Source organism: Panulirus ornatus, chromosome 34 (genome assembly GCF_036320965.1).
Source record: "Panulirus ornatus isolate Po-2019 chromosome 34, ASM3632096v1, whole genome shotgun sequence".
NCBI lineage: Eukaryota > Metazoa > Arthropoda > Malacostraca > Decapoda > Palinuridae > Panulirus > Panulirus ornatus.
This window is the reverse complement of record NC_092257.1, coordinates 20,185,964-20,203,680: the sequence shown is the minus strand read 5'-3', so window position 1 is coordinate 20,203,680 and position 17,717 is coordinate 20,185,964. Positions and strand designations below refer to the sequence as shown.

The following is a 17,717-nucleotide window of genomic DNA, read 5'->3' as shown; positions in this document are numbered from 1 at the left end:
ACAGTGTTCAACAGAAGAAACATTAATAGAATGAATGGAAAAAGGAGGTCTATCAGAAAGGGAAAGGCTGTGGGAGGGACCAGTGCTAATATTGTCTGAGCCCTCCCTCTTATTGGCTGTAGAGTCAGGCAGAAACCTGGAGATTCTTAGCAGCCCACGATGCCAGAGACTATGTGTCACAGATTTGTTGGAATCCTTCATGATTATATCTTAAAACGACTGTGTGGACAGAAGGTGGCAAGAGAACTTATGTGAGGAATGTAAGGGAGGTTTGAGTAGTTGTATGGTGCTTGTAAAGAGAAAATGGCAGGACTAGCCTGGTAGTTCCATTATGATGACACAGACAATCCTAACATGGAGAGTGTATGCTGGTTCCGGGCGCCACTTTAATGCCCAAATTCATTCTATCCAATGCATGCCTCTGACCCTTCTGAATGTTGAAGCCTGGATAATATAGAGCTTCCTTCACTCTATCTTTCCATCCCTTCTTCAGTCCAACCCTACCATTACTCCCTCCATGTGGCACACAGAACCTCTTAGTCATTCATTCTTCACTCATCTTTTCCATACGTCTGCACTGTTTCAATGCATCCTGATCAGTTCAATTAATCAAACTTTGCTCACTAACACTCCTATCCCTTGCTATGCTATTTCTTACATGATTAATGAAGCTCGTACCACAAATCGTCTTCCAGCACATCCACCTTCTTCCTTTCTTCTTCATTCAAGGCTGAAGATTTACATCAGTGTAACACTACTGGGACTAATATACCATCAAGCTTACCCATCTTTGCCATTATAGACACTAACTTTTCCTTCTACATGGTCCTTACTGTACCCAGGAAACAATGACTCGCTTCAGCCACCATGATTCCATCTGCTGTTATTTCCAATCCCAAGCACTAACTTCTTCTCCATTTAAATTCACATTCAATCCATCCTCTCTATCTTCCTGCTGCACCTCATTCCCTTAATTTTCTTTACATACATTTTCAAATTTCTATTTTATTATATCATACTTAATGGCTGTTTCCTGGGTCAGCTAGGTAATGCCAGGAAGCAAACAAAGAATCGCCCATCCACTCCTATGTGCATATATATACATAAATGCCCATAAATGCAATAATACATACATATAAATATCAACATATACATACACATACACACACATATACATATATACACATGTACATATTCATACTTGCTTGCCTTCATCCATTCTGTTGCTACTACACCACACAGGAAATAGCAGTGCTTCTCCCTGCTTCAGTGAGGTAACACCAGAAAAACAGACAAAAGGCCACATTTGTTCACACTCAGTCTCTAGCTGTCACGTGTAATGCAACAAAACCACAGCTCCCTATCCACATCCAGGCCCCAGAGACCTTTCCATGGTTTACCCTAGACACTTCACATGCCCTGGTTTGGTCCATTGACAGCACATCGACCCCAGTATACCACATCATTCCAATTCACTCTATTCCTTGCAAGCCTCTCACCCTCCTGTATGTTCAGGCCCTGATTGCTCAAAATCTTTTTCCCTCCATCCTTCCACCTCCAATTTGGTCTCACTTCTCCTTGTTCCCTTCACCTCTGACAAATATATCTTCTCTATCAACATTTCCTCATTCATTCTCTCCATAAGTCCAAACCATTTCAACACACCCCCCTCTGCTCTCTCAACCACACTCTTTTTATTTCCCCACTTCTCTCTTACCCTTTCATTACTTACTCAATCAAACCACCTCACACCACATAATGTCCTCAAACATTTCATTTCCAAAACATCCATCATCTTTTGTACAACACTATCTACAGCCAATGCCTTGCAACCATATAACACTGTTGGAACTATCATTCCTTCAAACCTACCCATTATTGCTCTCCGAAATAACATTCTCTCCTTCCACATATTCTTCATTGCTCCCAGAACCTTTGTCCTCTTCCCCACCCTGTGACTCACTTCTGCTTCCATGGTTCCATCTGCTGCTAAGTCCACTCCCACATATCTAAAACACTTCACTTCCTCCAGTTTTTCTCCATTCAAACTTACCTCCCAATTGACTTGTCCCTCATCCTTACCGAACCTAATAGCCTTGCTGTTATTCACATTTACTCTTAACTTTCTCCTTTCACACACTTTTCCAAACTCAGTCACTAACCTCTGCAGTTTCTCATCTGAATCTGCCACCAGAGATGTATCATCAGCGAACAAAAATTGACCCACTTCCCAGGACCTCTCATCCACAACATACTGCATACTCGCCCCTCTATCAAATACTCTTACATGTACCTTCCTAACCACTCCATCCATAAACAAATTAAACAACCATGGGCAAATCAAACACCCCTGCCACAAACTGATATTCATTGGGAACCAATCACTTTTCTCTCTTCCTACTCGTACACATGCATTACAGCCTTGGTAAAAATCTTTTCACTGCTTCTAGCAACTTACCTCCCACACCATATACTCTTAAGACCTTCCACAAAGCATCTCTATCAACCCTATTGTATGCCTTCTCAAGATCCATTAATGCTACATACAAATCCATCTGTTTTCTAAGTATTTCTCACACAGATTCTTCAAAGTAAACACCTGATCCACACATCCTCTACCACTTCTGAAACCACACTGCTCTTCCCCAATCTGATGCTCTGTACATGCCTTCACCCTCTCAATCAATACCCTCCCATATAATTTCCCAGGAATACTCAACAAACTTATGCCTCTGTAGTTTGAACATTCACCCTTATCCCCTTTGCCTTTGTACAATGGCACTATGCATGCATTCTGCCAATTATCAGGCACCTCACTATGATCCATAAATGCTTTGAATATCCTTACCAACCTATCAACAACACAGTCATCCCTTTTAATAAATTCCATTGCAATACCATCCAAACCTGCCGCCTTGCTGGCTTTCATCTTCCGCAAAGCTTTCACTACCTCTTCTCTCTTTACGAAACCACTCTCCCTGACCCTCTCACTTTGCACACCTCCCCAACCAAAACACCCTATATCTGCCACTCTATTATCAAACACATTCAACAAACCTTCAAAATACTCCTTCCATCACTACTTGTTATTACCCCCTGACTTGCCCCCTTCGCTGATGCTCCCATTTGTTCTCTTGTCTTATGCACTTTATTTACCTCCCTCAAAAACATCTTTTTATTCTCCCTAAAATTTAATGATACTCTCTCACCCCAACTCTTATTTGCCCTCTTTTTCACCTCTTGCACCTTTCTCTTAACCTCCTGCCGCTTTCTTTTAAGCGTCTCCCATTCAATTACACTACTTTCCTGCAAGTATCATTCAAACGCCTCTCTTTTCTTGTTTACTAACAACCTTGCTTCTTCATGCCATCACTCACTACCCTTCCTAATCTGCCCACCTTCCATCTTTCTCATGCCACATGCATCTTTCGTGCAAGCCACCACTGCTTCCCTAAATACATTCCATTCCTCTCCCACTCCCCTCATGTCATTAGTTCTCACCTCTTGCCATTCTATACTTATTCTCTCCTGGTACTTCCTCACACAAGTCTCCTTTCAAGCTCACCTACTCTCACCACTTTCTTCTCTCCAGCATTCTCTCTTCTTTTCTGGAAACCTCTACAAATCTTCATCTTCGCCTCCACAAGATTGTGACCAGACATCCCTCCAGCTGCTCCTCTCAGCACATTAACATCCAAAAGTCTCTCTTTTACATGTCTATCAATTAAAAACAATCCAATAATGCCCTCTGACCATCTCTCTTACTCACATATGTACACTTACGTATATCTCTCTTTTTAAACCAGGTATTCCCAATCTCCAGTCCTTTTTCAACACACAAATCCACAAGCTCTTCACCATTTCCATTTACAAAACTGAACTCCCCATGTACACCAATTATACCCTCAACTACCACATTACTCACCTTCACATTTAAATCACCCATCACTATAACCTGGTCTTGTGCATCAAAGTTGCTAACACACTCATTCAGGTGCTCCCAAAACACTTGCCTCTCATGATCCTTCTTCTCATGACCAGGTGCACAGGCACCAATAATCACCCATCTCTTCCACTAGAATCTAGAATCTACTCTCTTACACTGTATCACATACTCCCACAAATCCTGCTCCAGAAGTATTGCTACTCCTTCCTTAGCTCTTGTCCTCTCACCAACCCCTGATTTTATTCCTAAGACTTTCCCAAACCATTCTTCCCCTTTACCCTTGAGCTCTGTTTTACTCAGAGCCAAAACATCCAGGTTTCTTTCTTGGAACATACTACGTATCTCTCCTTTCTTCTCATCTTGGTTACATCCACACACATTCAGACACCCCAATCTGAGCATTCGAGGAGGATGAGCACTCCCCGCTTGACTCCTTCTTTTGTTTCCCTTTTCAGAATCTTAAATACAAGGGAGGGGGTCCAGCCCTCTGCTTCCGCCCCCTTTAGTCATCTTCTATAACACGTGGGGAATACGTGGGAAGTATTCTTTCTCCCCTATCCCAAACTCTGTTACCAGTTTCCCAAATTTCTCTTATTAGACAGCCACCAAAGCTGTGTTGTCAGCGGATCACAATTGATACACCTCTCATATTTCCCATCCCCCTCTTACATATATGAGATTAAAGTAAATTAATAATTTTAAAAATACGATTGAAGTAAATTACTAGCTTTAAAATCAAAGCCAATTTATACAAGAACACTTACAGAAAAGCTGACCCAGATGCAACAGCTACAGCACTTCCTCCAGAGCTACCTCCACTTACACACCAATCTTCATTTTCAAGTACCATCACTGGAATTCTGGGATCTGATTCATTAGGCTCTCTGTAGGTACATGATAAACAAACTTTCAGTAAATACATAACATTTCTATACATTAGCAAATGCATGTATAAGAGTTGAGCGAAAGTTTTGGTATACATGTGGGTGTGGGGCAGTGCTATGGGATGTCACCATGGCTCTTTAACACATATATGGATGGAGAATTAAGAGAGGCAAGACTAAAACTATGGAAAGGGGGTGCAGAGATGGAGTGCGGCAGTGAGGTATGGTGGCTAGTGACAAGCCTGTTTGTGGATGATGCTGTGTTTGCTTAGAGTGAAAAGGAGTTACAGAAGGTTGTAAGTGTGTTTCATAAAGTGTGTAAGGTTGGGCAATTGAAGATAATGCAAATAAAAGTAAAGTAATGATGTTTGAAAGGAAACAAAGTGAAAGTATAGATTTTGCAAAACCATATAGAGTGAAGGAAGAAAGTGTATTAAACTGTGTTACAGATATGGAAAGAGAAAGAAATGAAGAGGTGAGAGAATTTCAGCATATAGGAGCTATCTTGGGTAAGTTTTGTGAGATAGAAGGAAAGATTAGATAGAGAACAGTACAGGGTTAAATAATGAAGGGCAGGGGTGTAAGTAAGGAAATGAAGGGTAGGGAGGTAAGTATGGAAATGAAGAAAGGATTAAGAGACAACAAAGTCCTCCTGACCCTGACCTTTGCAGCCAAAACATGGACATGAAATGAGTCACAGAGGTGAAGAATCCAGGCTGTGAAAATGAGCTATTTGTGAGGAGCATGTGGTAAGACTAGATGGAATGAAGAAAGAAATGAGCGGTGTATGAGAGATGTGGTATGGCAAAAAATGCAAATGGAATAAAATGTGAAGTGACAGAGTGGGTGAATTGTCATACTTCGTGGTGGTTTGGGCATGTGGAAAGAATGCAAGATGGGGAATTTATAAGGACAGTGTGTGATAGCACAAATGAAGGGGTTGGCATGAGAGGAAGACCACCTGTGACATGGGGAAACAGAGTGGAGGAGTACTAGGGGGAGAGAAATGGTGGAAGAATGAATGGAATGGAGTATGTGAGGGAGGCATATAAGGACAGAGGTAAGAAGAAACTTTTGCTATGGCCACCCTCTTGATAGGAGTTCCCATTGGGAACAAGTATCAGAGATATTGGTAGATAGACAGGATGATAAACATGTTAATTTTCTATCAATAAGAAACTGATAAGCTTTTTCCATAAAGATGTCTCTCTTGTTGGTAAGTATTAATATGAATGAGTAGTGTACAAAACATCAAACCAGGTAAGCTACTGCACATCACTCTAAACTTACTTCTCTTACATTAATATCTGAGTATCCTTTATCCAAAATGCCAGGACCATAAGGGTTTTGGAATTAAACTTTTTTGGATTTTGGAACATTTTTCTTTTTTTTTCTTTGTCGCTGTCTCCCGTGTTTGCGAGGTAGCGCAAGGAAACAGACGAAAGAAATGGCCCAACCCACCCCCATACACATGTATGTACATACGTCCACACACGCAAATATACATACCTACACAGCTTTCCATGGTTTACCCCAGACGCTTCACATGCCCTGATTCAATCCACTGACAGCACGTCAACCCCGGTATACCACATCGATCCAATTCACTCTATTCCTTGCCCTCCTTTCACCCTCCTGCATGTTCAGGCCCCGATCACACAAAATCTTTTTCACTCCATCTTTCCACCTCCAATTTGGTCTCCCACTTCTCCTCGTTCCCTCCACCTCCGACACATATATCCTCTTGGTCAATCTTTCCTCACTCATTCTCTCTATGTGCCCAAACCATTTCAAAACACCCTCTTCTGCTCTCTCAACCACACTCTTTTTATTTCCACACATCTCTCTTACCCTTACGTTACTTACTCGATCAAACCACCTCACACCACACATTGTCCTCAAACATCTCATTTCCAGCACATCCATCCTCCTGCGCACAACTCTATCCATAGCCCACGCCTCGCAACCATACAACATTGTTGGAACCACTATTCCTTCAAACATACCCATTTTTGCTTTCCGAGACAATGTTCTCGACTTCCACACATTCTTCAAGGCTCCCAGGATTTTCGCCCCCTCCCCCACCCTATGATCCACTTCCACTTCCATGGTTCCATCCGCTGCCAGATCCACTCCCAGATATCTAAAACACTTTACTTCCTCCAGTTTTTCTCCATTCAAACTTACCTCCCAATTGACTTGACCCTCAACCCTACTGTACCTACTTACCTTGCTCTTATTCACATTTACTCTTAACTTTCTTCTTTCACACACTTTACCAAACTCAGTCACCAGCTTCTGCAGTTTCTCACATGAATCAGCCACCTGCGCTGTATCATCAGCGAACAACAACTGACTCACTTCCCAAGCTCTCTCATCCCCAACAGACTTCATACTTGCCCCTCTTTCCAAAACTCTTGCATTCACCTCCCTAACAACCCCATCCATAAACAAATTAAACAACCATGGAGACATCACACACCCCTGCCGCAAACCTACATTCACTGAGAACCAATCACTTTCCTCTCTTCCTACACGTACACATGCCTTACATCCTCGATAAAAACTTTTCACTGCTTCTAACAACTTGCCTCCCACACCATATATTCTTAATACCTTCCACAGAGCATCTCTATCAACTCTATCATATGCCTTCTCCAGATCCATAAATGCTACATACAAATCCATTTGCTTTTCTAAGTATTTCTCACATACATTCTTCAAAGCAAACACCTGATCCACACATCCTCTACCACTTCTGAAACCACACTGCTCTTCCCCAATCTGATGCTCTGTACATGCCTTCACCCTCTCAATCAATACCCTCCCATATAATTTACCAGGAATACTCAACAAACTTATACCTCTGTAATTTGAGCACTCACTCTTATCCCCTTTGCCTTTGTACAATGGCACTATGCACGCATTCCGCCAATCCTCAGGCACCTCACCATGAGTCATACATACATTAAATAACCTTACCAACCAGTCAATAATACAGTCACCCCCTTTTTTAATAAATTCCACTGCAAAACCATCCAAACCTGCTGCCTTGCCGGCTTTCATCTTCCGCAAAGCTTTTACTACCTCTTCTCTGTTTACCAAATCATTTTCCCTAACCCTCTCACTTTGCACACCACCTCGACCAAAACACCCTATATCTGCCACTCTATCATCAAACACATTCAACAAACCTTCAAAATACTCACTCCATCTCCTTCTCACATCACCACTACTTGTTATCACCTCCCCATTTGCACCCTTCACTGAAGTTCCCATTTGCTCCCTTGTCTTATGCACTTTATTTACCTCCTTCCAAAACATCTTTTTGTTCTCCCTAAAATTTAATGATACTCTCTCACCCCAACTCTCATTTGCCCTCTTTTTCACCTCTTGCACCTTTCTCTTGACCTCCTGTCTCTTTCTTTTATACATCTCCCACTCAATTGCATTTTTTCCCTGCAAAAATCGTCCAAATGCCTCTCTCTTCTCTTTCACTAATAATCTTACTTCTTCATCCCACCACTCACTACCCTTTCTAATCAACCCACCTCCCACTCTTCTCATGCCACAAGCCTCTTTTGCGCAATCCATCACTGATTCCCTAAATACATCCCATTCCTCCCCCACTCCCCTTACTTCCATTGTTCTCACCTTTTTCCATTCTACACTCAGTCTCTCCTGGTACTTCCTCACACAAGTCTCCTTCCCAAGCTCACTTACTCTCACCACCCTCTTCACCCCAACATTCACTCTTCTTTTCTGAAAACCCATACAAATCTTCACCTTAGCCTCCACAAGATAATGATCAGACATCCCTCCAGTTGCACCTCTCAGCACATTAACATCCAAAAGTCTCTCTTTCGCGCACCTGTCAATTAACACGTAATCCAATAACGCTCTCTGGCCATCTCTCCTACTTACATACGTATACATTTGGAACATTTGCATATACATAATGAAATATCATGGAAATGGGACCTAAGTCTAAATGCAAAATCCATTTAAGTTTCATATACATCTTATACACATAGCCTGAAGGTAATCTATACAATATTTCTAATAATTTTGCACATGAAATAAAGTTTGTGTAACACTGAACCATCAGAAAGCTATGGTGTCACAACCTCAGCTGCTCATGTGAACAATCTGTGGTTGTCTGGGATCACCTTCATTCCTGACTCTGAATCTACATGCTACTGATAAGCAATCATTTTCTTACACTTATTCAAGCATAAGTACTTAACAGCAAAAAAAAATATGAAATACCATTAATACAATGAAAAATAATGTGCTTAGGTGTGGAATTTTCAGCTTGTAATGTCATGCTGCCACTCAAAGTTTCGGATTTTGGAGCATCTCGGATTTCGGATTAGGAATGCTCAATGTGTAGTACTTTTCTTCTTACGTATCTAATCCTTGGTCTCACTGTCTTCTTATCAACTGTATCAAAAACTGTATCAAAAATTCTTTCTTGTTTCTGATTTCAAAACACGCATTGAAGATTTAGGTAACAACAAGTGATTACACAGTGGCTGAAGTGCCGAAGATGACATATGGCTTAGCTGGAGATAAGAACAAATACACATGGGTGTCATCCTGCTGCAAGAGGGTTGATACCTCTAAAGAGACCTTTTCTGCATTTTACCCACTATAGATTTGATCTGGGTGTGCTTGCAGGATCATCAAAACTCATCTCAGGCAAGGGGTTTAGTGAAGGGGTTGGAATTGCTCTTCTTGGGATGTTTAACACATCGATGCCTTCTTAAACAGTTTCTGCAGTGTCAGTTGCCTCATGTAGTTAACCACACATAGCAATTCAACACAGAGCAAATAACAGACTGAGGTAGCATGCACATGCCTGGGCAGTGCCCAGACAAGAGAGCAGTGAATTCTGCAACCCGAGTGCCATTTTAGTGAGGACCAGTACCCTCTCAAGTGCTGGATTATAAAGGCTACCAAAGATGAGTGCATAACATTCAGTGATAGCAAAAGAGGAATTTTACTCGTGTCAATTCAATGTGAGGATGACGCAAACATCACGTGACAGAAATAGTTAAAGGAATTGGAAAACACACACCTTCAGTTTGCAGCAAAATTTCTTACTGCCCTTAGTGATAACCATATATGTTTATCCTTCACAATTCTGAACTAGTTTTATGCTGCACATATGCAAAGACAGGTATACAAATAGGTAACCCTACAAAGTACATAAAAAAATTCATATAAATATATATAACACTGACATATGCAAACATACAGGATTATGTAAATCTTAATTTACCTTTTTAAGTGCCGAAACTCATACTTGACTCCAGAGCAGTGAATATTCTTTGTAGGACCAAAGAAGGAGTCTATAGTTCCACATCCCATTGCAAATTCATCCATATTTGTTTTGCCAATGATAATTGCTCCAGCTTTTTGTAGTCTCTTTACTACTGTAGCAGAGTAAGGAGGAACATAGTCTTGCAGCATCACTGATCCACAAGTTGTTGGAATGCCCAAAGTGCAGAAGTTATCCTTTATAGCCACTGGAATCCCATCTAACGGACCAATACTCTCTCCTCTGTCATATCTGAAAAAAGAGAGAGTATACTTAAGGCTCCATTGAAGATTCACATGAACATTTCCAGAAGTTACCACTTAGAGGATTTTACCAAGGTTTCATCACATTTGAATTTACCTTCTTGCCCCAGAGGTCCTTTCTACAGAGCTGCCACAGCATTCAGGAAGCTGGCCACATCCACAGGTCATACAATGAACACAATCCAAAGGTGGAGTAAGGGTTAAGCATATTCGGAGTTGAAATTGCATCTTGGGCATAACGAGGTTTGTGATAAGTCAAAACAGTGTTTGTAAGGTTGAAGAGATGTACTGTTTCTGAAACACAGATGCAAGAGTGTAACTAGGATGTATCTTGGAAGTATAATCTCCGATGGGTGTATATCTGGTGGGGTGGTCTAAGACTGGATTGGGAGGGTAGTTGTTTGAAGCTTGTTGAGTCACTTCAATGTGTATATATACCTTATCAATGTTGTGTTCACTGGCAGAGGAAGGATGTATGAGTATAATCTAATGAAATTTGTGGCAGGTTTCAGGATTCAAACTTTTCCATGGTTTCTATTGGTTCCTTCATATGCCCTGGTTCAACCCACTGACAATAAGTTACCTCCTGTATACCATGTCATTCCAATTCACCATATCTTATGTAGCCTTCCACCTTCCTGAATGTTCAGGTCCCAAGCATCCAAAATCTTTCACAATCCATCCTTCCATCTCCAATTGGTCTCCCCCTTCTCCTGGTCCCATCCACTTTTAACACATAAAACCTCTTTGTCAAACTCTCCTTACTCATTATCTACATATTTCTAAACCATTTAAGGCAAACCTTCAGATTTATTACCCACACTCTTCCCCAAATATTATTCTCAAAACTTCATTTTCAACACATCCACCCTCTTCCCCTCATTCTCATCCATACCCATGCCTTGCATCTGCACAATATCACTGGAACTACTATACCTTCACATATACCGATTTTTGCCCTCCCAGATAATGATCTCTTTTTCCACACATTCTCCAATGCTCTCAGAACCTTCGCCTTCACATCCACCCTATAACTCACTTCTGCTTCCATGATTCTATTTACTGCTATGTTGACTCCCAAGTATATAAAGCATTCCACTTCCTCAAAATTTTCTTCTTTCAAACTCATATCCCAACTAACCTGTCCCTCTCCACTGCTAAATCTAACAAACTTTTATTCCCACTGACTCTCAGCTACCTCCATTTATACACTCTACTAAACTCAGACCCCAACATCTGCAGTTTCTCACCTGAATCTGCCATCAGAGTTATGTTATCAGCAAAAAACAGTGACTCATTTCCTGAGCCCCATCACCCCCTGCAGACTGCATACTCAATTCTCTCTCAAAGACCCTTGTTTCTACCTCCTTCACCATCCCATCCATAAATAAATCAAAGAGCCATGGTGATATCACACATGCCTGCTGCAGACCAACCTTCACCTGGAACCATTTACCCTCCTCTCAACCTTTGGCATAATGCATTACAATCTTGATAAAGATTTCTCACTGCCTCTAACAGCTTTCCTCCCACACCATATATTCACAGGACCTTACACAAGGCATGTCTATTAACCCTCTCATATGCCTTCTCCAAATCCATAAATGTCAAGGACTTTTCACACATATTCTTTCAAGCAAACACCTAATCCTCACATCATCTACCAGGTACCAAATTGTTCCTCCCCATTCTGATGCATTGTACATGCCTTCATCCTTTCGATGACTGCTTTCCCATAAAATCCATCAGGTTCTCTCTATAAATTCCACAGTTCAAACACATGCCTTTGTCCCCCTTGCCTTTATACAAATGCACTACACATGCAATCCACCTATATTCAGGCACCTCACCATGATCCATACATACACTGAAAATCCTATCTTATCAATCAACAACACAGTCATCACCCATCTTAAGAGAGCCCACTGCAATACCATCCACTTCAGCCACCTTACCACATTTCATCTTATGCAAGACTTTCACCATCACTCTTTTCTTCACATAACTACTTTCCATAACTCACTCTGCATAACCCCTCAATCCAAACACCCTACACTTGTATTTGAATTTCTAAAAAGGGAAACAGAAGAAGGAGTCAAGCAGGGAGTGCTCATATTCCTCAAAGGCTCAGCTGAACTGGGGTGTCTGAATGTGTGTGGATGTAACAAAGATGAGAAGAAAGGAGAGACAGGAAGTATGCTCCTGGATGTTTTAGCTTTAAGTGAAACAAAGCTCAAGGGTAAAGGGGAAGAGTAGTTTAGTTAAGTCTTGGGAGTAAAGTCAGGGTTTGGTGACAGGACAAGAGCTAGGAATGAGTAGCACTACTTTTGAAGCAGGAGTTGTGGGAGTATGTGATAGAATGTAAGAAAGTAAATTCAAGATTGATGTGGGTAAAACTGAAAGTGCATGGAGAGAGATGGGTGACTAATAAGTACATGTGTATACATGTAAATGTCTGTGTATGTGTATGTATGTATGTATACATTGATATGTATATGTATGTATATGTGCATGTATGTGTATGTATACGTGCATGGAAGCAGTGAAACGTTTTTATCGAGGATGTAAGGCATGTGTACGAGTAAGAGGAGAGGAATGTGAATGGTCTCAGTGAATGTCGGTTTGCGGCACGGGTGTGTGATGTCTCCATGGCTGTTTAATATGTTTATGGATGGGCTTGTTTGGGAGATGAATGCAAGAGTTTTGGAGAGAGGGGCAAGTATGCAGTCTGTTGTGGATGAGGGGGCTTGGGAAGTGAATCAGTTGTTGTTCGCTGATGATACAGCACTGGTGGCTGATTTGGGTGAGAAAAAGCAGAAGCTAGTGACTGAGTTTGGTAAAAAGTGTGAAAGAAGAAAGCTGAGAGTAAATGTGAATAAGAGCAAGGTTATTAGGTTCAGTAGGGTTGAGAGACAAGTCAACTGGGAGGTAAGTTTGAATGGAGAAAAACTACGGGAAGTGAAGTGTTTTAGATATCTGGGAGTGGATTTGGCAGCGGATGGAACCATGGAAGTGGAAGTGAGTCACAGGGTGGGGGAGGGGGCGAAAGTTCTGGGAGCACTGAAAAATGTGCGGAAGGCAAGAACATTATGTCGGAAAGCAAAAATGGGTATGTGTGAAGGAATAGTGATTCCAACAATGTTATATGGTTGTGAGGTGTGGGCTATAGATAGGGTTGTGCAGAGGAGGGTGGATGTGTTGGAAATGAGATGTTTGAGGACAATATGTGGTGTGAGGTGGTTTGATCGTGTAAGTAACGAAAGGGTAAGAGAGATGTGTGGTAATAAAAAGTGTGTGATTGAGAGAGCAGAAGAGGGTGGATTGAAATGGTTTGGTCACATGGAGAAAATGAGTGAGGAAAGATTAACAAAGAGGATATATGTGTCAGAGGTGGAGGGAACGAGGAGAAGTGGGAGGCCAAATTGGAGGTGGAAGGATGGGGTGAAAAAGATTTTGAGCAATCAGGGCCTGAAAATGCAGGAGGGTGAAAGGCATGCAAGGAACAGAATGAATTGGAACAATGTGGTATACCGGGGTTGAAGTGCTGTCAATGGATTGAACTACGGCATGTGAAGCATCTGGGGTAAACCATGGAAATTTTTGTGGGGCCTGGATGTGGAAAGAGAACTGTGGTTTCAGTGCATTATACATGACAGCTAGAGACTGAGTGTGAACGAACGTGGCCTTTGTTGTCTTTTCCTAGCGCTACCTCAAGCGCTTGCAGGGGGAGGTGGTTGTCATTTCATGTGTGGCGGGGTAGCGATGGGAATGAATAAAGGCAGCAAGTATGAATTATGTACATGTGTATATATGTTGTTACGAACATGTGTGTATGTGCCCACATGTCTGTCTATATATGTATGTATGTGTGTGTCTTTGTGGTTATGGTGTAAGTGATATTTTTATGGCAGGACGACCGAGGGGGAGCCGGACCATCAGGCCTGCTGTGTTCCCACGCCTCTGGAGATTCCAGAGGTTGTTACGAACATGTGTGTGTGCCCACATGTTCGGGTATATATGTATGTGTGTGTGTCTTCTTACTCATGGTGTAAGTGATATTCCAGGACAGGACAACCGAGGGGAAAACAGGACCCTTAGGCCTGCTACGTTCCCATGCCTCAGGAGATTCCACATGGCCGCGTGGTCGGTTAACCACAACACTTGGACCTTTCATCCGAGGCACCAGGTCAAGTTGGGAGGTCAGCCTACAGCCTCCTGTACAGTGTCATCACTGGCAGGACAAGAGGAGGTTCAGCTTTAGGCAAGATGTGGGATAGATTTAGGATCCTTCAGCCAACCAGCAGTTTCACGGATAGCTCCTTCTCCAATCACCGCCGGACCTGTGGCCCTCCAGCCAAGTAGGAGTGGCACTTAGGAACCACCCTCCTCCAATCACAACTGGACCTTAGGCCCATAGCCAATCAAGGGTAGCATTGTAGGGTAACAGGGTAGATGCAAGTCGTTTCTACTTGTAATAAAAACCTCTGACACCCGCTGAGCCCGATCCCTTCTCTAGCCCAGCGAGGTAAGTGGTTTTCTCTCCATCCCAAAGCTCGTTACCCGAGTGAAGTGCGCGATATAGATTCTACGGTGTTGTTTTGCCTCTGTCATTTAATTTCGAGTGTCCTAGAGTATGGTAATTTGTCATAAAAGTGTCTAACAATAAGTGTATCTTGAATCATGTTATTGAAGATAAATTGTCATAAAGGAAAGAGATCTCCTGGTTTGAAATCTTACCTGGAATGTTAAACTCATGTTCAGTCCTAACGTAAATGATTTGTGTCTGATTCATGTGTATGTCATTTTGTACTCTTTAGTTTCATTACAAACAGTTTCGATGCTGGTGTTTGATTCAATCCCATGACTTTAAGATAGTGTTATCCTGTGTTGTGACATAACAAATTTAACATCCTTGCAAAGACAAGGATCAGTATAGTATTTGTAACATATATATGTAATTGGCGACCTCGCTAGAATAAGTATAGAGTTTGTAACATATGAATTGGCGACCTTGTGCCAGGATATTTCTTGCCTAAACGGAATCTCTCTCCTTGATTCGTTAATCATGCCGTTGACCAGCGATGCTGACGTTGACCATTTCTGTCGATCTAAGCCCTCTCCTGAGGACATTAAATCTTTAACAACTTATAAGTTGAGGCTTGTTGCGGATAGGTTAAAAGTGAATTATGACCGGACTACTTGTAAAGGACAGTCGGAGACTTTATTAATAAATCATTTTGTTGGCAAACAGATCGTAGATGCCATGCCTGATGTTGAAATTAGTTGTCGACAATACCGTCCCATCATTGAGATTGGCCGAAGCCTCAATCCCTCCCCATATCCCTAGTGATGTTAATGTTGATCCCAAATACTGGCGAATCCAACTAGAGATAGCTAAGGTCAATGCACAAGCACAACAACACAGGTGCAGGTACAGAAGGAGCTGACTGAAAAAGCTAGGTTCGCTTTCGAACGTGAAGAATTATGACAGAACGCTTCACCTTCAGGACCAGTGTCGTCTCAGTTGAGTAACTTACATCTCGTACCAGAGTTCTGTGAAGATGACGTGGCTATCATTTACCTTAAGTTTGAACAGACTGCCCAGGACTGCTCTTGACCAAAGTCGGCTTGGACGACCGTGATACGTCCCCATCTTGTTGGTAAGGCGGGGTCCGCATACACTGCATTGACCGGTGACCAATGCAGTGATTATGAGGTCGTGAAACAGGCAGTGCTGAATTCTTATCAGTTAAGTCCGGAAGCACACCGACTCAAATTTCGAGCTAAAATTAAGCGTCCTGATCAAAACTACCTAGATTACTTTCGTGAAAAGTACAAGGTATGCTTGCAGTAGGTACGCTTTGAACAAGCTTATGATGCTGAGTCGATCCTAAAACTAGTTGTACTCGAGGAATGTAAGGACAGTGTACCCCGTGATGTACTGCAGAGCATAATAACTAAAGCAGCGGAGAATTTTGAGGAGGCTGGGAAACTAGCAGATGAGTACATGCTAAATCTCAAATTTGATGCGGAAAGACGTTCAAAGGGTTTTGACAGCAGAGGGAGGTCTAGAGGTCATGTAATCCCACCTGAATCTGCTCCCTTGCCGGTAACTCATAAAAGTCAGGGGAAATACTCCGAGAGAGTTAAGGTTTGTTTTCACTGTGGCAAGGCTGGGCACTAGGTGAAGGATTGTTGGGCTCTGGTGAAGGAATCCAGAGACTCTGCCAAGCGTAGGTCAGTGAGTCTCTTCTCAACTTTAGGGCCACTTAGTAAAGTGAGGCTATCCCTGCTCTTAGGAAAGTGAGGGGCTGCAAGAGTGTTGATCAATCTATAGTTAAGCATCCGTTCTGTGGGAACTACAATGCGTTCCTGTCTGAGGGCTATGTTAGTAGATGTGGTGTACGACAAAATGTGACTGTATTACGGGACTCTGGTGCGCTGCAGTCCCTGATGTTGGATGGCTTGGTGCTGCGAGGAGAGTCTGGAGACCGAGTCTTGCTAGATGGGCTGTCAGGTCCCAAGGCCGTTCCACTAGCCGATGTGAGTGTGGAAACAGAACTCTTCACAGGCCCTGCCCAGGTAGGGGCTGTAGATCGGTTGCCTGTCTCAGGAGTGGACTTTGTGTTAGGCAATGACCTAGCAGGTGGGAAGATGAACCCAGTGCCGGTGGTGTCGGTGACACCAGTGGAGTCCGCAGAGACAGAGCGGCTTCAGGAAGAGGTACTGGGGATATTCCCCTTGTGCGCAGTTACCCGGTCCATGTCCGCTAAGAAAGCAGGTTGCAGGTCCCAGGAGACAGAGCTTGAGGTGGGAAAACTGCAGTCACTCCCCGAGAGTGAGCCGGGGGAGGCGGAGCTCACTGATACCTTCTTTGCTGATTTAGACTCTGAGCCAGATTCAACAGGTGAGGCTGATGATTTGTCTCGGCAGAATCTGAGGACATTACAGAGAGCCGAACCAGGGTTTAAAAAATTGTCTGAGTTGGCTGAAGAATCAGCTGATGGTTATTACCTCCAGGATAGGTTGTTAATGAGGAGGTGGTGTCCAGTGTCATGTAATGGGGAAGACGAGGAGTGGCAGGCAGTCCACCAGGTGGTAGTGCTGTGTCCCTACACGAGGGAGATTTTGAAGCTTACACATGACTCAAGCTTCACCGGTCATTTAGGGGTGAGGAAGACCCTGGGCCGAGAGTGGCGGAATGTATATTGGCCTAGTGTCTGCCGGGATGTCGCTCAGTACATACAGATGTGTCATACTTGTCAAGTGATGGGAAAGCCTAATCAGAAGCTTAAGGCCGC

The 17,717-nt window shown here is 42.7% G+C and overlaps 1 protein-coding gene across 7 annotated transcripts in view; it reads right to left on the bottom strand.

Annotated features, from left to right (window-relative positions):
• Positions 1 to 17,717, bottom strand: part of GatA (glutamyl-tRNA(Gln) amidotransferase subunit A, mitochondrial) — a 106,772-nt gene that overhangs the window by 66,184 nt on the left and 22,871 nt on the right. For all 7 annotated transcript variants that reach the window (XM_071682701.1, XM_071682702.1, XM_071682699.1 and 4 more), the window contains exons 3-4: positions 10,115 to 10,405; positions 4,711 to 4,830 (exon numbers count right to left, since the gene is read on the bottom strand). In XM_071682701.1, coding sequence (XP_071538802.1) covers positions 4,711 to 4,830; positions 10,115 to 10,405 — 411 coding nt within the window. The remainder of the gene's footprint in view (positions 1 to 4,710; positions 4,831 to 10,114; positions 10,406 to 17,717) is intronic.